At 36.5% G+C, this 21,173-nt stretch overlaps 1 protein-coding gene across 5 annotated transcripts in view; it reads right to left on the minus strand.

Annotated features, from left to right (window-relative positions):
* The window catches only part of SNAP91 (synaptosome associated protein 91), a 143,695-nt gene that overhangs the window by 52,559 nt on the left and 69,963 nt on the right, over nt 1-21,173 (minus strand). For all 5 annotated transcript variants that reach the window (XM_053913851.2, XM_053913853.2, XM_053913850.2 and 2 more), the window contains exons 10-13: nt 18,417-18,487; nt 13,052-13,079; nt 9,930-10,039; nt 3,413-3,531 (exon numbers count right to left, since the gene is read on the minus strand). In XM_053913851.2, coding sequence (XP_053769826.1) covers nt 3,413-3,531; nt 9,930-10,039; nt 13,052-13,079; nt 18,417-18,487 — 328 coding nt within the window. The remainder of the gene's footprint in view (nt 1-3,412; nt 3,532-9,929; nt 10,040-13,051; nt 13,080-18,416; nt 18,488-21,173) is intronic.

A 21,173-nucleotide genomic window follows, 5' to 3' on the forward strand; every position in this document is an offset into this window, starting at 1 on the left:
AGAGTTTTATTTTTAAAGTCTTATACTTGTCTTCGATCCATTTGAGTTAACTTTTGTATATGATGTAAGATAAGGTTCCAATTTCATTGTTTTGCACATGGAGATCCAGTTTTCCCAACACCACTTACTGAAGAGACTATCCTTTCTCTGGTGTGTATTCTTGGTGTCCCTGTCAAAGGTTGTCTCCTACTGTTATTGTATGGCTGTCTATTTTAACCCTCAGTTCTGTTAATATTTGCTTTATATAGTTAGGTACTCCACTCCAATGTTTGGGGGATATATATATATATATATATATCTACATATATGTATCTACAACTTTTATATCCTCTTGATTAATGGATCTTTTTACCATTATATAGTACCCTTCTTATAACTATAAATGTTGTAATAGTCTATTTTAAGCTAGTAATGATTTAACTTCAATCACATACAAATACTCTACACTTTCAATTCTCTCCCCTCATATTTTATACTTTGATGTTCACTCTACATCTATTGATATTGTGTACATATTAACAAATTACTGGAGCTTTAGTTATTTTTAATTCTTTCATCTTTTAACTTTTATGCCAGAGTTAAAAAGTGATTTGCCTACCAACATTACAATATTAGAATACTCTGAATTTGACTATATATTTTACATTTACTGGTGATTTTATACTTTCACAAATTTTCATGTTGTTACTTAGCATCCTTCTGTTTTAATTTGAAGAACTCCCTTCAGCATTTCTTATAAGGCAGGACTAGTAGTGCTGAACTCCCTCAGCTTTTGTTTGTTGGGGAATGTCTTTCTCTGTCCCTTATGTCTGAAAGGACAGCTTTGCTGGGTGTAGTACTCTAGGTTGACAGTTATTTTCTTTCAGCAATTTGAATATATCATCCTACTCCCTTCTGGCCTGCAAGGTTTCTGCTGATAAATGTGCTGATAGTCTTCTTAGGGCCCCTTTGTACTTAACAAGTTGCTTTTTTCCTTGTGGTTCTCAAAAAGTTTTTTCTTTGTCATTGACCTTTGACAACTTGAGGTACTCTTTGAGTTGACCTTGCTTGGGAACTTTTAAACTTCATGAATCTAAATGTTCATATCCTTCTCATGCCATGGGACGTTTTTAGCCATTATTTCTTTAAATAAGCTTTATGTCCCTTTTTCTCTTTCTCCTCCTTCTGGGACTCCCATATGTATTCATTTGATGGCATTCTAGAGGTTCCCCTATGCTTTATTCACTCTTCCTTTTTTAATTCCTCTAATTTGCTATTTTCTAATGATCCGTCTTTGAGTTTGCTGATTTTTTATTCTGTTTGATAAAGTTTGATGTTGAAGCTCTCTTGAGTTTTTCAGTTTAGGCATTTCACTCTGCAGCTCCAGGGTTTGATTTATTTTTACTTCTTTATTAAACTTCTAATTTTATTAATGTATTGTTTTCTTGATTTAGTTTACTCGTCTACCTGTGTTCTGCATATTACTGAATTTCTTTCAGATGGTTATTTTGAATTTTTTGTTAGGCAATTTGTAGATCTCCTTTTCTTTGAGATTGGTTACTAGATCTTTATTAGTTTCATTTGCTGGTGTCATGTTTGTTTGTCTGATTCTTTGTGATCCATGCAGCCCTCGGCTGGTATCTATGCACTTGAAAGGGCAAACACATCTTCCAGTCTTTAATAACTAGTTTTGGCAGGAAAGACCTTCTCCTGTCAGGTCTCTGGGCCAATGATATTGCCTCCAAGACTGCAGTTGAGTGGGGTTGGAGTCAGGTCACACGGCTGCTGATGGGACTGCTGTGGGTCCATGGTTGTTTGCTCAGCTACCTGATTTTTAGGTGGGTGTGAATCCTGCCTAATCTCTGGCTGGATGAGACTGCCTTCAGGAACTGCTCATTATAGCTGGAGCTGGGACAAGGGTCCACTCCAGGGTCTGAACTTGGGTCCACAGATGGTGCATTTGTTATTAGGTGCATGAATAGTGTGGCTCCTGCTCACTAGATGGGAAGGCAGGCGTAGCTCTAGAATGCAGTAGAGTGGGGCTGGAACTGATTCAGAGGGTGGCTTTAAGTTCCACAGTGAGGAGCAAGGTGTACAGGGCTGTCTATGGGGCACAGATGGATGTGTTTCTCACCAGGTCTCACCAAGGTGTGCAGGGCTGCTCCCTGACTATAGCTGGGAAAGGATGGAGTTGAGCCACTGGGCTCCTTCAGGATTTGAGGTTGAACAAAGGTCATTGGGCCTGTGTCTGGGGCCATGAACCCATGTGTCACTGCTGGATCCCTGGGCAGGCAGGACTGCCCCTGGCCCTGGAATGAGGTGCATTGCCACTGGGTCACAGGCTGTTTCAGGGTCCACAGCTGAGACTAAGGTCAGCAGGGTTGTTACACAAGGCATGGACACACGGGACTCCTCCTGGGACCCTTGGTGGTTATTGCTGGTGGCAGGACCAAGGCCCAACAGGACTATAGGTGAGTCCATAGAGGGATGGCAGTGATGTCTCCAGGTCTGTAGCCAGGACCAAGATTGGGACCTAGCCTCCCAGCTGGGCATAAGCCTGCTTTCTCAAAGTAACCCTCCTAGGTTTGGCTCTACTGGGGTTTCACCACCTCCTACCTGGGTCTCAATGCCCCCACAAAGGCACTTTTGTCCATGGATGGCCAAATTATTGCTGTGGTGTGGAGATATGATGGGGCACCCTGTATTCCACTATCTTGTCCTATAGTTGCATGAGTCATTTTTAAAGTTTTAAAAATTTATTTTGATAGTTGATAGTTGATACCAATAGGGCAAGGTATTTAAAAAAAAAAAACTCTGCAGCTTTGAGAATTAGGGAGTATTTAACTTAACTTTTATATTAGTATTAAATATGCTTTTAAATCAAATACTTATCAGAGCATAATTTTTTCCAAGATACATGAATAAAATGGGAATTCCTCTCAATCAGTTTAGAGTGTATCTTTTCTGGCACAAACAAAAATCCATCTCAGACTTCAATTGCATGAAGCCAAATATAATGTGAATAAAACCAATTCCAGTCTAAAGGATTCCATGAAAAAGACTATACCTGAGAAAACCAGATTAGAAATGCTGCCTTTGCATAATCTAATAAATTTGCAGAAATACCCAATCTTCTAAAGCCTGAATCTCTAGTAAAACATGTTAAATATAATCAGAATTTTCAAATAGCAAAGTACTGCCTTTGTTCCAACTTTTAAAATAAAACCTATAATGACTACTTGAACATTATAGGTACTTTCTCTGTCTCTGTCTCTCTTTCCCAATATATATTTCAATCAACAGATGCCATTCTGAACATTTTCTCTCCAAGAGGTTAGCAGCATTTTAGACCTTCAGAAGGTAAGCATAGCTATGATAGCCCAAATAAAAACCACTGAAGAGAGAGATAGCATGGCTGTCTGGCTTCACTCACCTCCCCAAGCAGTGGCTCCTCCAGAAGGTGGTGCTGGTGCTGGTGCTGTGGCTGCTGATGCCCCTGCAGAGGAAAAGTCTGGCTGGAGGTCCAGGAGATCACTGGATGGTTTAGGAGTGCTGAATGGAAAACATAATTTTAAAATAGGATTTTGAAATTCTACAATGTAAAGATGCTTTTAATAGAGAGTTATGTAGAAAACATCACAGATTTTGTATACTTTAAATCAAATAAAAGAATTATATTTTGGAAACCACAGCAGTACACCATATGTTCTTCTACTCCAAGGGCTGCTAAACTACTTTTGGAAAGGGCTAGAAGCTAAGTATTTTAAGTGCATGGGCCAGATGATCTCTATCGCAGCTTGACTCTGCCACTGTAAAATGAAATAAGACGTAGATGATACATAAACAAATAAATGTGCCTTTGTTCCAATAAAAATTTATAAACAGACAGTGAGCTAGACTTGACCCCTGGGCCATAGTTTGCGAACTCTTGCTCTGTAGACAGTAACAAAGTTAAACCATATTTCTTTTTTTAAAAAAAATTTTATTGCTAATCAATTACAGTTGTATGCTTTTTCTCCCCATCCCTCCACCCCAGGCCAGCTGAACCCACCTCCCCTCCCCACCTCCACACTTCCCCTTGATTTTGTCCATGTGTCCTTTATAGTAGTTCCTGTAATCCCCTCTCCTCACTGTCCCCTCCTACTCCCCCTGACTATTGTTAGATTGTTCTTAACTTCAATGTCTCTGGCTATATTTTGTTTCCTTTTTTCTTCTGTTGATTATGTTCCAGTTGTTCCAGTTAAAGGTGAGATCATATGGTATTTGTCCCTCACCGTCTGGCTTATTTCACTTAGCATAATGCTCTCCAGTTCCATCCATGCTGTTGCAAAGGGTATAAGCTCCTTCTTTCTCTCTGCCTCATAGAATTCCATTATGTAAATATACCATAGTTTTTGGATCCACTCATTTGCTGACGGGCACTTAGGTTGCTTCCAGTACTTGGCTATTATAAATTGTGCTGCTATGAACATTGGGGTGCATAGGTTCTTTTGAATTGGTGTTTCAGGGTTCTTAGGGTATAATCCCAGCAGTGGAATTGCTGGGTCAAAGGGCAGTTCCATTTTTAGTTTTCTGAGGAAATTCCATACTGTTTTCCACAGTGGCTGCACCAGTCTGCATTCCCACCAACAGTGCACTAGGGTTCCCTTTTTTCCGCATCCTCTCCAACATTTGTTTGTGGATTTGTTCATGTTGGCCACTCTGACTGGTGTGAGATGGTACCTCACTGTGGTTTTAATTTGCATCTTTCTGATGGCTAGTGATGCTGAGCATCTCTTCATATGTCTCTGGGTCGTCTGTATGTCCTCCTTGGAGAAGTGTCTGTTCAAGTCCTTTGCCCATTTTTTAATTGGGCTGTTTGTCTTCCTGGAGTGGAGTCGTGTGAGTTCTTTATATATTTTGGAGATCAGGCCCTTGTCTGAGGTATCCTTGGCAAATATGTTTTCCCATACTATTGGTTCTCTTTGTATTTTAATGCTGTTTTCTTTAGCCATGCAGAAGCTTTTTAATTTGATGAGGTCCCATTTGTTTATTCTTTCCTTTATGTCCCTTGCTTTAGGGGATGTGTCTGTGAGGATGTTGCTGCGGGGAATGTCTGAGATTTTCCTGCCAATGTTTTTCTCTAGGACTATTATGGTGTTACAACTTATATTTAAGTCTTTTATCCATCTTGAGTTTATTTTTGTGTGTGGCATAAGTTGGTGATCAAGTTTCATTTTTTTGCACGTAGCTGTCCAGATCTCCCAACACCATTTGTTGAAGAGGCTGTTTTTGCTCCATTTTATGCTCCTGCCTCCTTTGTCAAATATTAATTGACCGTATAGACTTGAGTTTATTTCTGGGCTCTCTGTTCTGTTCCATTGGTCTATGTGCCTGTTTTTATGCCAGTACCATGCTGTTTTGATTACAGTGGCCTTGTAATACAGTTTGACATCAGGTATGGTGATCCCTCCTGCTTTGTTCTTCTTTCTCAAAATTGCTGCAGCTATTTGGGGTCGTTTATGGTTCCATACAAATTTCTGAAATGTTTGTTCTATATCTGTGAAATATGTCATGGGTACTCTAATAGGGATTGCACTGAATCTATAAATCGCTTTGGGTAGTATGGCCATTTTGATGATGTGAATTCTTCCAATCCATGAGCATGGTACATGCTTCCATTTGTTTGTGTCTTCCTTAATTTCTTTCTTCAGTGTTGTGTAGTTTTCTGAGTAGAGTTCTTTTACCTCCTTGGTTAGGTTTATTCCTAGGTACTTTATTTTTCTTGTTGCTGTATCAAATGAGATATTTTTCCTGATTTCTGTTTCTGCAGTTTCATTGTTGGTATACAGGAATGCCTTTGATTTCTGAGTATTGACTTTGTATCCAGCTGTTTTGCCAAATTCATTTATTAGGTCGAGTACTTTTTTGGTGGAGTGTATAGGATTTTCCATGTACACTATCATGTCATCTGCAAACAGTGACAGTTTCGTTTCCTCCTTTCCATTTTGGATGCCTTTTCTTTCTTTTTCTTGTCTGATTGCTGTGGCTAGGACTTCCAATACTATGTTGAATATGAGTGGTGAGAGAGGGCATCCTTGTCTTGTTCCTGATCTTAGTGGGAAAGCTCTTAAGTTTTTGTCCATTGAGCATGATGTTGGCTGTAGGTCTCTCATATATGGCCTTTATGATGTTGAGGAATGCTCCCTCTATTCCCACTTTGCTGAGTGTGTTTATCAGAAATGGGTGCTGTATCTTATCAAATGCTTTTTCCGCATCTACTGATATTATCATGTTTTTTTTTTCTTTGCTGTTGTTTATGTGATGTATTATGTTTATTGATTTGCGAATATTATACCATCCTTGCATCCCTGGGATGAATGCCACTTGATCATGGTGTATGATCTTTTTAATGTATTGCTGGATGCGGTTTGCCAGTATTTTGTTGAGAATTTTAGCGTCTATGTTCATCAGCGATATTGGCCTCAAGTTTTCTTTATTTGTTGTGTCTTTATCTGGTTTGGGGATTAGGATGATGCTGGCTTTATAAAAAGAGTTTGGGAGTCTTCTATCAGTTTGGATTTTTTCAAATAGTCTGTGAAGGATAGGGGTTAGCTCTTCCTTTAAATCTTTGTGGAATTCTCCTGTGAAACCATCTGGTCCAGGGCTTTTGTATGTTGGGAGTAGTTTGATGACTGCTTCAATTTCGTCTGCTGTTATTGGTCTGTTCAGGTTTTCTGCTTCTTCTTCATTCAGTTTTAGAAGATTATATTTTTCTAGAAATGTGTCCATTTCATCTAGGTTTTCAGATTTTTTGGCATACAGTTCTTTGTAGTAATTTCTTACAATCCTTTGTATTTCTGTGGTATCAGTTGTAATCTCTCCTCTTTCATTTCTAATTGTGTTTATTTGGATCCTCTCTTTTTTTCTTGATGAGCCTGCTTAAGGGCTTGTCGATTTTGTTTATCTTTTCAAAGAACCAGCTCCTGGATTCACTGATCCTTAGAATTGTGCTTTTAGTCTCTATGTCATTTAACTCTGCTCTGATCTTGGTTATTTCCTTCCTTCTGCTTGCTCTGGGCTGTCTTTGTTGTTGTTCCTCGACTTCTTGTAGGCATAGGGTTAGGTTGTTTGTTTGAAATGTTTCTATCTTTTTAAGTTACGCCTGTATTGCTATGAACTTCCCTCTCAGGACTGCCTTTGCTGTCTCCCATAGGTTTTGGGTTGTTGTGAGTTCATTTTCATTTGTTTCCAGAAATTTTTTGATTTCTTCCCTAATCTCGTTCTTGACCCATTCATTGTTTAATAGCATGCTATTCAGTCTCCATGATTTTGAGTGTTTGGGGTTTTTTCCTTTGGGGTTGGTTTCTAGTTTCAGTCCCTTGTGGTCAGAGAAAATGCTTGATATGATTTCAACTTTCTTGAATTTTTTGAGGCTTGCTTTGTGTCCTATCATGTGGTCTATCTTTGAAAATGTTCCATGTACACTTGGAAAGAATGTGTATTTTGCTTCTTTGGGATGAAAATCTGTATATATATCAGTTAATTCCATTTCATCTAGGGTATTGTTAGTGACACAATATCCTTCTTGATATTTTGTTTGGAAGACCTGTCCATTTTTGACAGTGGGTGTTAAAGTCCCCTACTATAATTGTGTTGCTGTCAATATCTTTCTTGAAGTCCTCCAAGATTTTCTTTATGTATTTGGGTGCTCCTATGTTGGGTGCATATATATTTACAATGTTTATGTCTTTTTGGTGGATTCTTCCTTTGAGTATTATGAAGTGACCTTCTGGGTCTCTCTTTATGGCCCTTCTTTTGAAGTCTCTTTTGTCTGATATGAGTATTGCTACCCCTGCTCTTTTTTCCTGTCCGTTTGCTTGGAAAATTTGTTTCCAGCCCTTCACTTTCAGTCTGTGTAGGTCTTCTGTCCTGAGGTGGGTCTCTTGTAGGCAGCATATGTGTGGGTCATGCTTTCTTATCCATTCAGTTATTCTATGTCTTTTGATTGGAGCATTTAATCCAGTTACGTTTAAGGTTATTATCGATAGGTAGTTATTCATTGCCATTTTTTCATACCTGTGTTCCTCTCTCTTTCTCTCTTGCTTCCTTTCCTTATAGCAGTCCCTTTAGCATCTCTTGCAGAGCTGGTGTGGTGGAAGTGTATTCTTTTAGACTTCTTTTGTCTGGGAAACTCTTTATTTGGCCTTCTATCTTGATTGAGAGCCTTGCTGGGTAAAGTAGTCTTGGCTGCAGGCCTCTGGTTCTCATTACTTGGAATATTTTTTGCCATTCTCTTCTGGCTTGGAGCATTTCCATTGAGAAGTCAGTTGCTAACCATATTTCAATTTATGAGTCATAGGGCAGAAATTAAAAGGGAAAAATCTAAATGCCTCAAAGCAAGGTGGAATTTTCTGAAACATGTTATGAAATGCTTGCTATGGAAACTGTTACAAAAAGAAACTTAATCCAAATATTAAAGGTATTAGTGTAAGAAGATTATGGGTAATTTTTTTCTTTCCTCCATTTTCTAAAATTTTTTTGTATAAAAGATTCTTGGGAAGAATTGATTTATAAACCCAAGATACTAAAATGAATCTTTACTAGTGTACCTCTTTTTCTAAATAAACTACAACATAATAGTTTTGTCTATAAAGAGGCCTCACTTAAAAATTCTGTTTTTTATTCTTATTCAGCTGTGGTTGTGCTTTGCAAAGCTCCTCTACCTGTAGGAGTTCTAAGGAGGAATCTAGAGCTTTGCTATTCAAAGTGTGACCCCCAAACTAGCATCATCCTGGGACCTTGTTAGAAATACAACATCTCAGGTTTGCCCCATCACCTAGTACATCAGAATCTTTATTTTAACACGACCCTGGGGGTTTCGCATGCACATTCAGGTTTACAGAGCAGTGGCCTAAAGGTCACCAGACCAGGAACCAAGCCAGCAGTGTCCCAGGTTCCCCACCCCTCTTCATAAACAGCAGTTAGTTCCATTTTTATCTTTTCACAGATTACAGTTCCAAGTTATATTCTTTTGAAGAGTGGATTCTGCTGCTTTAAATAAAATGTTTCACAACCCCTGAAAGTTGCCTAGTTTTGATGTCCATGTCATAAATATAACAGGTATACGCCAGAATAGGGAAACATTTATTAAGACCTAAATCGTAGCTTTTATAAGAAGCAACTTAGTTTAGTATAGAGGCAGAAAGGGCTTGGTTTTACTAAACTGGAGATTATAAAAAGCCAAACTAAGCAAGTAGAGGATAACACATAGTTAACATGGGTGCATTACTTGGATTTATTGCTTAGTTCAAAATTTAAGTTTCTAAATACAGAGCATTCACAATCAGAGTCACAGATACTAGAAAATAAAACTAGAATCCTCTCAAGGCAAAAGAGCCAAACAAAGGGTTGACCTCAAGTTATTTGAGGAGGTCCCTACGAGTTGGGGTCTCATTGTAGGCAGCCCTGCAATCTCACATATGCACAGCGGATCCTGCCTTTCTCACGGCTCTCCCGTCCTGTTAGTGCTACAGTCGCTGGTTAGGAGCACCGTGGTGGTTTATTCCAGCTAACTGGTCTACAACTGTGAGCTTTTTCTTTTTTTTAAACAAAGCACTTTAGCACACACTTTAAATTTCCTACAAGAAGACACTACTTTTAAAAAACATTTTCTGTATCATACAATTTCAGAAGAACTTGCAATGTATGCACAATTTTTCCACTTCCTTTCCCAAATGGGAGGGCAACAGTGATTTCCACAGCTTAGGTCTCTCTAATGCTTTGAGAGGTACAGGTCTAAGTAACTGTATAAGGTATGAAAGAACTTACTTTGTATACCTAAAAATAACCTAAAATATTACATGTTAACATTAGCTTTCATTTTATGAAATCATTTCAGTTCAGTATATTAAAAAGAAAAAACCCTCAAAAAATACTAACAAACATTCACTGAATACTCATCCACTTACCTGACTGGGACAGCCGCAGATGCGGTTGCAAATAAATCAACTGGTGGGGATGTGTCAATAGTTTTAGCTGGTGTCGAATTAGGAGATGTAACAGTTGTGGCTGGAGAAGACTGAAATTGAAGACGCACAATACACTCTAGTCAAATACGAATCTACGGGACACAGAGCAAGAGGTCTTCCACTTTCAGACCCATGACATTTCCAGCATTTTTGGTAACTTCTCTTGGGAGAAAAAACTAAAGAAAGCTTGAAATCAAGAATTGTAATAAATAATCAGTACTGAAGAAAACATCTTTCAGATTTTAAAAGTGAAATGTAACTTATGTAAAATGATTTTAAGATGTTTGGTCTATTATCTCAAAGATTTCTATTCCATATTTAAGATCAAAGCTCGCTGTATTTCTTGAACATAAAATTAGGGGATAAGATTTTGATAAATGCCAAATTAAAAAAAATCATTGATTTTAATAGTTGGTATAAAACCAAGGCCATTCTTTTTCCTTTGCATCCTAAGAAGACTTCACATGAAGTCTTCTCAGATGCTTTAAAATCTAGAAGTCTAACTTACATAACAGTTCACATATGAACAGAGAACAATTCATAAAAAACGAGTCACTTCCAGTCTTGAGAATATCATGAATATATCCCATCACTAATACAACAAAGATAAAACTAAAGTGAAACAAAAGCTAACATTTATTGTGCTGGACTGGTTTATTTTTAAGGAGAGGACTTATAGTTGCCTAACATTTAAAAAATTGGAATATTTATTGAATAACTATCCTAAGTCTACTTTCTTTTATTTTGTATATTTAATTCTCCACATATTCACAAGAAAAGATTAGTGGGACATCTCAAACACAGTCCATTAATAGTTCTGTAAGTAGAAATGAGATATAACAGCAAGGGAAATACACAAAGACCAAGACCAGGCAAGGGTTACCCGATACTGCTGTCAGTGTACCTCTGATTTCAAAGAGACAAAACTTGACACTTCAAAAAGGATAATTAAGAAAAAAACTGAGGAGGTAAGAAATTTATAGGAATTTACAGATTTAACTAGTATTTGTCTAATAGCTATTTGTCCAAGAATACAACTAATCAAGAAGTCAAAATCCCATCGATACACAAGTGCCAAGCACTCAGCCCTCCGAGAAAAACAAATGGTCAATATGGAAATTGTCACTCAGAAAACATCAATTCAAGCCTCCTTATTCATCCAAAATTCAAATTTTCCAAATGGAACATAAAAGATTATCAAGGAAATAGAAAGAACTAACTGAAATTAATCTGCATTCATCCACTGTGGGCAATGGCAATTTCTCTAAAAAAAGAATTTGGTTTTTTAAACCAACACAGCTAAATAAGTGATGTTTATACATCACTACCAAGAACTTATTCATGGCATGAATCCATCAACGTGAATACAGAAATGAAGATCTTCAAAGGCCCATTAAAAACTGCCTTGTAGCATCAAGCTCTGAAACGCTGAGAGAGCTAGGAAAACAAAACCAAAATAATCCTGTTATTATAAAAAGAAAAAGTCAATAGAAGTCAATTTGGCCAAAATGCCTTAACAGACCGTCCAAAAGGATGCCATAATTTTACCGCACTCTACTCAGCAGGCATATGTTGGAATTTTTCACATAGACATAAGGATTTTAAGCCTGGCTTTGTATCAGAATCACCAGGGGGCTTTTTGTTTGTTTGTTTTATCTGATTGTTTATTCAAGCTCCCAAGGGAATGGTCTGAGGCAGCCAGCCAGGCATGACACGCTGTGGGGTGTCTGGGACCACCACTGCAGTCATGAGGACAGTCAACATGTCTGTAATGACGGCAATTACATGCAGTAATGGAAATTTGCCAAAGAGGAAACAACACATTCATTACATTTTTTTGGTCTAAAAAACACAATGGCAAATATAAACTACAGATCTACAGAAGGAAATACTGCTGTCACTGATAACCCTAATCCTGTTCTCCATGCTGAAAAAGAGATGGGGAGGTAAAGGAGTAATTAAATTTATCAAAGTAGACTGTCTAAAAGGCATGTTTGCCTCGGCTGGTGTGGCTCAGTGGACTGAACGCCGGCCTGTGCACCAAAGGGTCACCGGTTTGATTCCCAGTCAGGGCACATGCCTGGGTTGCGGGCCAGGTCCCCAGAGGGGGGCACATGAGAGGCAACTCCACATTGATGCTTCTCTCCTTCTCTTTCTCCCTCCCTCCCTCCCTCCCCTCTGCCTAAAAATAAATAAATAAAATCTTTAAAAAAATACAAGGCATGTTTGTGGAATGATAACCAACTACAACTGGTTTCTCTACTATTAAAACACAAATAATATTATGTGCCTTACCTGTCTCACAGGGCTGTGATTCAGAGTACGTGAAAGTGCTTTGTAACTAGTACAATGTTACAAAGATACATTTGTTTTCAGTTGTAATATAAATATGTGAAAATTTCTTCTCCTTAAAAAAATGTACTCCAAATAGACGACTAAGTAGACATTACAATATTACATTGGACTTAGAAAATATAAAAGAGAATACATAAAAACTTTCCTTTCCTCAAAATTTTAAAAACAAAGTTACCATTTGATCCAGCAATTCCCTTTCTGTATATAAACCCAAAAGAATTGAAAGCAGGGACTTGAACAGATATTTGTACACTATTGTTCACAGCGGCATTATTTAAAATAGCCAAAAGGTGGAAACAAATCAAATGTTCATTGATAGAATAAATGAACAAAATGTAGTATATACATTAAATTAAATATCATTCAGCCTTAAAAAGGAAGGAGATTCTGACATATGCTACAATGTGGATGAACCTTGAAGAAGTTATGTTGAGAGAAATAAGCCAGTTATAAAAGGACAGGTAGATGATTCTACTTATGTGAGGTGCCTGGAGAACTCAAAATCAGAGACAGAAAGTAAAAAAGTGTCTGCCAGGGACTGGGAATAGGGGATATGGGGAGTTAATGTTTCAGTTTGGGAAGATAAAAAAAAGTTATTAAAATGGAGGATAGTAATATAGCACAAAAATGTGAATGTACTTAATGCCACTAAACTGTACCTCAAAAATGGTTAAAATACTTAAAAACAAAACAACAAACAAACTTACCTTACTTAATGGAGAGGGAGCACCAGATCTAAAAGGCAACCAAAAAATTACAACTGAATACACATGAATACATTTGTAGAAGCATTTCAGTTTGATAATATCACTTGGTCAAATACCAACTTGTTTATGCAATTTTTTAGTAATGGATGCCCTATTTAAAAAAATACTTTTTATCTTTTACTCAATTATGGCATCCTCCTCTAATGTTTTCCATCCACTAAATTTATAGTACTAGAAATTCTTAAATTTATATAATTTTCCCCTATATCTCTAGCATTCAATTCTTTGAGTTGATCATTACTGCCCATGTCCATCAAAAATAAACTGTTCAAACTGGAATTTAAAAAATTTTTCAAGACTTGTGAAAAATGTTTTATAAAATAAAAAAACACTCTAATTCATTATTTTATCACACGTAGCAGTAGCAGAACAAAATTAGCAGAGTTAATGACTAGAAGTTTATACAATATCATGTATTTTTGTTTTATTGTATATAGCAAAAGAAATCTAGTAGTTTATATGCCTGACTAATGCCTTTTAAATTCAGTTTCACTTGCAAATACATGTCTGCCGTTTTCTGTTTAAATTTAATTTTCACTTAAAACTAACATAATGTAAAGTAAGGGCACACAGACATTTCTGCTATGTGATGAAGGTAGAAGCATAAGGGTAATACTTAATTTAGATATGTGTATTGGCTAAATGGGATCTTAAGAAAGCATATCCTATGAAGAAAAGGATATACATTTATCTATATTGCTTATTTCAAATGGCCTACTAAAACAAATGAATTCAGTGTTTTCTGTATCTACACAATTTACTTAGGCACCTAAAAATCTAGTATAGCATAAGGTTGAAAATTTCCTAATGAGTTTTTGAGTAATAATTTCTCCATTTTTACCATTTTTTCCTTAAAAATGTGGAAAAGGAAGGAAGTTAAGTCTAAATAAAATCTAAGGTAACAGCCTGAAGTTGGCAACAAAAACAGTCACTTTCTAAGAATAAATTAATTGAGTTTAATGTATCTCAAGCAATTTTCATGAAGCAGTGCTCAGTGGCACCAACACAATGAGAAATACTGTTACAAAGAGAGACTTGAGGACATGCAAGCACTTTTTGAAATATGTTTCCAAACTAAAACATAAAAATTTCTAACATATTTTATACTCCATAGCAAAAATAAAGATATAGTAAAAATGATAAAATTGACCTACCTGACATTAAAGAATATCATACTCAAATCTAAGTATAAAATATCATAACTGTCACAAGAATTAATTCTCCAAGCTCCTACATGAATGCTATTACTGAATAACACTTGTAGTTACCCCATGGACCAAACAAACAAATGAAAATTTCCTACTGTTATCCTGCCACTTACTGCATTGCATCTAAATTTTCTGTTTAGTATCTGTATTCTCCATTAGGTGCTAAGTTCTTAGAAGTGAGGGAACCCATCTCAGTGTTTTATATCTCTGGCACTTTCCACAGCAGCTAGCATTGTGTAGGCAGTGAAATATATTTCTGTATTATCTGAATTTTAGAGTAAGAATACATTTATGTACTCTTTGTATAAAAATGTGAATCAATCAAGTCTTAAAAATGATTTCACGTGACACTGAACTGTCAGGATGACTGACCTCTGTTCCCAGGGACTAGATCTGGCCTTTGGCCAGATGCCAGCAAAAAGGTGAGAACCAGAGGTGCTCCCACTGGGCCCATAACTTTGAAAAGGACCATCAGTCACTGAATTTGAGGGCTTGGAGGCTCAGGGAGGTAAATAACTTGCCAAAGTCTCATTGTTCTTTAATGGTAGACTTGAGACTCTAGTCCAAGTCAGTCTGATGCCCAGAGCCTGTGCCCCTTCACACTGCGGCCTGTCCTGACGAGAACACACAGAGCCCACCCAAGGTCCTCCCTCCCACACTCCGTAAACTGCTTCCTTTTACTTGTTCCTTCATTGATTTTCTACCTTACCATTCGTCATTTCTGCTTTATAAGAGAAAGTGCTACAATATTTTATATATAGATAATGATATTTATTTAAGACCTATACTTATGTTAATTATTTCAGCTAGAGAAATTTAGCACATGGTAAACTGTATAGGAAAAAAAACCCCACGAATATAATTTTAGGAAAGAATGAGTCACCACAGACCAGAGGTGTCAAACTCATTTTCATCAGGTGCCACATCAGCCCTGTGATGGACTTCTAAGGGCTGAAAGTAATTTTAGGACTGTATAAATGTAACTACTCCTTAACTAGGGACAAGGAGCTCTAAATTCAGCCCTTTGAAGGCAACCACAGGGGCTGATGTGGCCCCCGGTGAAAATGAGTTTGACACCCCTGCTATAATCTACCCTAAATTTTGTAAAATGCTACAAACAAGTATGTGGGTTTTTCTGATACCCATAGCAAATGGCAATGTTTACTTCCAAGATGTGAACAGCAAGTTATCAAAAGAGAAAATTTTTGTCATTTCTTACAACAATAAGCCCTACATAGTTCTGGTTATAAGTGCTAGCTAGAAAAATAAACAACAAAAACAAAACACAGATGTGAAAAAAATCTGTCTTCCAAATAATTTTAATTACAATAGACTTATCTTGTGTTTCCTGCATCCTCAAAAGTTAGTAAATCCATATGTAAAATAAACTCAATTTCTTGCTTTTGTTCTATGAAATCATAGAAACAGATAATATACAAAGGTTCAAAAAATTTGCATAAAATTTCAAAAATAAATATCAGTGTTTTTTAAGGTGGTGTTTAAATACAAAGGGCATTCATATTTTTATAAAAGACATTTGAAATGCTCCGTTTTATGCATCTACTTGACCTAGATGTTAGAATAAGTTTATACTGCTACTAGAAGACATAGTAAACAGCTTTAAGTAATTAATTTCTTTTTTTACCACTTTTACCACTTTTTTCGTCTTTTACCACTTCTGTCAGATGACATGGGAAAATCTTTTGATTAGTAAACAAAGGGAAAGACCTTTGATTTCTAAAATCTGAAAGATATCTATCTATCTATATTTAAGAGAGATTGTAAGTCTCTTGATCCAAGAAGATCAAACTAAAGTAAAACTATTTATGCCAGTCATCTTGGGAGATAGGAAAAAAAATGATTAAAAAAACACAGATGTGTAAAATGGACAGAATTAGTTTGAAATATTCTTAATACCAAATGTTCATCAGTTTTAAATGTTCTTAATACCAAATGTGACTCTTAAGAGTGTTTTTTTGCATTTTTAGTGATAATCAAATGCAAAAAATGTCACTCAATATAGTACTCACCCTTCACTTAAGTTCCCAGGTAAGCACAAACATACAAAAAAGAAAACAGTTAACTATTATAGTTCATTTATTTTAAAAATAGGGAACAAGCAAAAGACAAGTTCATATATGGTCTCAGCCAATTCAGAAAAGAACTCTGACAAGCATAAAATGATTTTATGAGAAAAAAATTATTCTCAGAAAAAGGTAATTCTTAGAAATGTAACTCAGGATACACAGCTAAAGTTTCCAAAATTAGCTCGTAGCAGCCACAAGGGGGCGAATGTAGATTTGAAATCAGGGCTAAGGAAAGAAGGCTGCCTTTCCAAGTAACTACAGCCCTGGCAGACTGAATGAGGGTCGAGGGGGCAAGCGTGGATCTATGCAGTGTGTAGGGGAACCAGAAGGGGAAAGAATGCTGAGTTGACTTTTCACTAATGTGCAGCCCTCACTGCCCAAGGCAGAGGCTCTTACGCTTGGGGATAGGCATACTGTATTTCCTTAGCTAAAGAGGTTCCACTGCCACAGGAGCAGGGAGTTTTCTCAGGCTTCCTGCTTCTTTTTTCTTAAATCTTAGGTGACTCACTTGACTTCCCAGGTACCCTAGTACAGGGTGGCTCCAGCAATAGCTGGAAGTGAGCATCTTCTATTGTGACTTAATATACTCTCCTGTTTTTTTAATTGACATTAATCTCTCCACAGAAGGCTGATCATCCATGGCCACATAAAAGGTGGGGCAGACCCTGGGTTGTGGCCACAAACCTGCTAAAGCCCCTGAGAGGCTCATCACTCCAAATAGCTCTGCCATGACTGCCTAAGAGACTCCTACACTATTGTTTATCATTGAAAATTTAAAACATGCAATAATTTTATACTAACTTGGAAAAGATGACAGAAAGAACACTTAGTTAATAAAACAACAAACAAAAAGGTAACGTTGACACACGAGTCTAGATTCTGGGAGAATGCCAACAGAAGAATGCAGAAAGGAGCTGCATTTTGGTAGTTGTATCATAGGTAAAATTCATGATCAGCCCACAGCCCTGCCTGCAATAATCAGTTCTTAGGTTGTCCCTGCTAAGTTCTGCAGTCAGTCTAAGTGGAATAAACATAAAGCCAGGATGACCCACAAAGACGCTGCAACCTGACTCTGTACAGAAAGCTACGCTCAGTGTTAAGGTGGAGATAATGAAGTATAAAATAGTCCCTGACCTTTAGAACTAGAAAATATATTTAAACCACATGTATATGTGTGTGTGTGGGTGGGGGGAATAGCCACAACACAGGAACACAGGGCAGTGCATGATTAAGGAAGGTTTCCATGAGAAATCTGGGATCTGTGAGATTTACACCGACAGAGATAAGGGGGGTAGGCACTCGAGACTAGTGGAATTATCGTCTCTGAAAGGCAAGAAGAGTGAAAAGCACTGGGTCTTGTGAATATAGAAGTTTGACACCTGCTAGAGCAAAGAAATGGAATAGAACCTGGACATTTTTTTCTACGAAAAGAGGAAAAACCATAAAAAATGTAAGTGGCCAAAACAACGGCATGAAAATCCAGTAAAACTGCACTTACCACTGCCTGATTGCTACTCTCTCTATAAAAAGATCTCTTAGTAAAATGTCAGCAGCGTGCCATGCTCAGTGGTTCAAGTGGGGAGAGTCTGGAGTCCAAAAAACGGTACTTGAGGGCTTTGCTTTTTTACAGTGGGGTTGGTTAGACAACAGTGTGCAAGGCTGCTTGTGCAATTGTGCTTGTTGTTACTCGTGTACAATGACGACAGCCTCCATTTGTAAACGAGCAATTCTTTTTCTGCATATTGTGAATCCCTTCTAAGGGCAAAGTTCAGTTAGCATAGGTACAACCCATTAATTGGCTTCACTAGTCTGCAGACAGACTGCCTGTACATAGGGTCACACTGTCTTAAGTTAATGGGATGGAGGGGTGTTTTGAGGAAACCCAGAAGAATTACAAGAAAGCACACCCTAAAACTGTAGTAGTATAAGTTGTACTGTAATAAGTCTCATTCTTGTAAAGAACAATTCTAACATTTTTCATCTTATTTAGAATATGCAACTAATGCGTACTTGTTTCCAGGTTTCTTTCCTTCTAATGTATTTAGATGCTGCTCAAGGGTCTCCATAAGACTGCTGGGAGCCTACAATAAGAAAGTAAAAATAAGTGTCTGTATTGCTTGCTTTCAAAGAAAATACACTGGAACATCACTGTAACTTTTTATGGTGGAGGGTGGTGGGTGGACCCCAATACACAGGTGAGATAATTTCATCCTAGGTTCTTTTTGTATTTAAATCTTTAAATTCCCTTGAATCTCAGACAGGCCCATCTTACATATACTTAACTCCACTGCATAACAAATAGTGTCACAGTGTGGTTTCAGTGTAGAGATTACATTGGGTAAACTTTTTAAAGATATTACAATAAACTCAATTCAAATTCACCATGAGTTTCCATAAGATCACAGTGAAAACAGAAAAGGGATTTGTATCCAAGTCAAAACTATAAGTGCCCAAATACAAACTTACAGAAATCTGAAAATACAGTAAAATCTCACTTATCCACATTTGACTGAAATATTAGGAAAAATTGCTACAATATTAAAAAACATAAGTGATAGTTGTGGGGAAAAATACAACTTAAGTAGTTAACACCAGTTAAGATTTTCTTATTATTGACCTACTTAATTTATATAATGAAGTAACTTTAGCAAATATAATAATGTTATAATAGACTATGTTTTTTGGCAGATTTAATTTATTTTAACCATTTTACTAAAAAGTAACTGTTTTAAACACTTTAGGCAATATAAAGTGATGGCATTTTACTGTATATTAGGAAGAGAAATAATAGGTTCATACAAATATTCCACCCCATCTATTCCTCAAGCATCAAGAATTTAATTTCATCTTTCTTACATAATTTCAACCCAAATTAGACTTAACAGCAGCGCAGGCATTCAAAGAATGACATTTCATGAATGAAATATGTAACCACATTTGTAGATACTTTAAAATCTGATAATTATATTTAAATTAATATGAAATTAATTTTGAAGGACTTTATGCTAACTGTTGAAATAGCTCACATAACTCAAGGAAATTCATATCACTCTAATTTTATATTGTACCTATAATGACAAATGAAAATAAAATTTTATTTAAAATTTTTAATTTTGCAAGATCAGGATATTTATTTAATTTTCATTTTAATTTTACAAAGACTCATAAACTGTCTTAGGTATGTAATTATTATAAGTGTAAATTACTAAGTAAACATGTAAATTGATAAATATATGTTTCTAAGTGAACAAAATATTAATGTGATCACAGTTATGAAAGTAAGGTAGAAAGAAACAGTCCTATGAGCATTATCTAAAAAGTTAATGACTATAGTGTACAAAAAATACAGACTATCAGGAGATATAATAAAATATAACTTAGAAAATTATAAAAATTAAAAGTTTAAAATATAACTCAGGTGAAAGTGGACTTAACAAACCAATAAACTACAACTAGGAATTTTCTCTGGGTATAAAAAAATGAATTTTTAAGAAGTAAAAGAAATTTTGCTCTTTAGAAGAAATAGTCAACTATAAAGTTGTGCTAATTTAATAAACTGAATGTTAATCATAATGAAAGGAAGAAAACAAATGGGTTCATAACTTTTAGGCAAATCCATAGGTGATAACTTTAAAATTGTCATAATAATTATTACAATTTTCATAATAATGGAACCTAGGAGGTCTGGGCTTTAAACTCTGAATATTTCCATTTTTTTTATTGGGATCACAGTAAGGAAAAACTCACAGAACCTGCCTCTAGTTAGAAGACTCAGGTCCTCTGAATGTTAAATACAATGTAAAGATTCTGTGCTAAACCTGTTTTAAAAGAAACATACTATTTACATCACAAAATAGAAGATAATATATGATAATAAAAAAGAGGTACTATTTTGTCTGGTATCATTTCTTCACTAAACAACAAAAAACAGAACCAGGAACATAGTTTGCAATTTCATTCTTTTTTGGAAGGTTTCTTACTAATTTATGAAAGAACAATTTAAAATAAATTAATAGTTGCAATAGTCACAAGTGAAATCTGACCAGAACACAGACTACAAAATTGACCGTTGTCTTTAAGGGGAGTTATTTTGCAATACATTGCACATAAAATTAAGTTTGGAGCATTTTACCTTAGAGCACAGGTGGCAAACACAGGGCCTATGGGCTGAATCCGGCCCTCCACCTTGTTTGATCTGGCCTGGCACCTTGTTTCTACCTGGTGGCAGCGCCAAGCTCTTGCTTAACTGTTAAGGAGCAGTTACGTTTATACAGTCCTAAGATTACATTCGACCCTTTGAAGGCAACCAGGAGGCTGATGTGGCCCCCGGTGAAAATGAGTTTGACACCCCTGCCTTAGAGGTTTAAAATGCTTCAGCATTTATATTACTTATAAGAACTTATAAAATCTACTAAAAATAAATTCTCCAAATGTATCCAGAAGGAAAAAGACTGCTTTGATAATAATTCAGAAATGCCAGCCGGCCTTCTCCTTTGTACCTGGGGCACTCAGCGTATCCTGGCCTGTAGCAGGCAATAAACAAAAAAAATTTCCAAGGAGCACAACTTTGAGAATGCCTCTGCTGTTGTAAAGGAATTTAAGATGAACAAACTATAAATAGTAGTGTCTTTAGTTGCTTATTTAAAAAAATGCCAAAGTCAATAGACTGATCAGGTGGAATCACCAACCCAAAGGCAGGAGTCAGCCTGTGAAAGCTAACAGACAACAGCCACGTGTCAGAGTTACCACATCAGCAGCGGGGCGGTC

Source organism: Desmodus rotundus, chromosome 11 (assembly GCF_022682495.2).
Source record: "Desmodus rotundus isolate HL8 chromosome 11, HLdesRot8A.1, whole genome shotgun sequence".
In the NCBI taxonomy this organism is placed as follows: domain Eukaryota; kingdom Metazoa; phylum Chordata; class Mammalia; order Chiroptera; family Phyllostomidae; genus Desmodus; species Desmodus rotundus.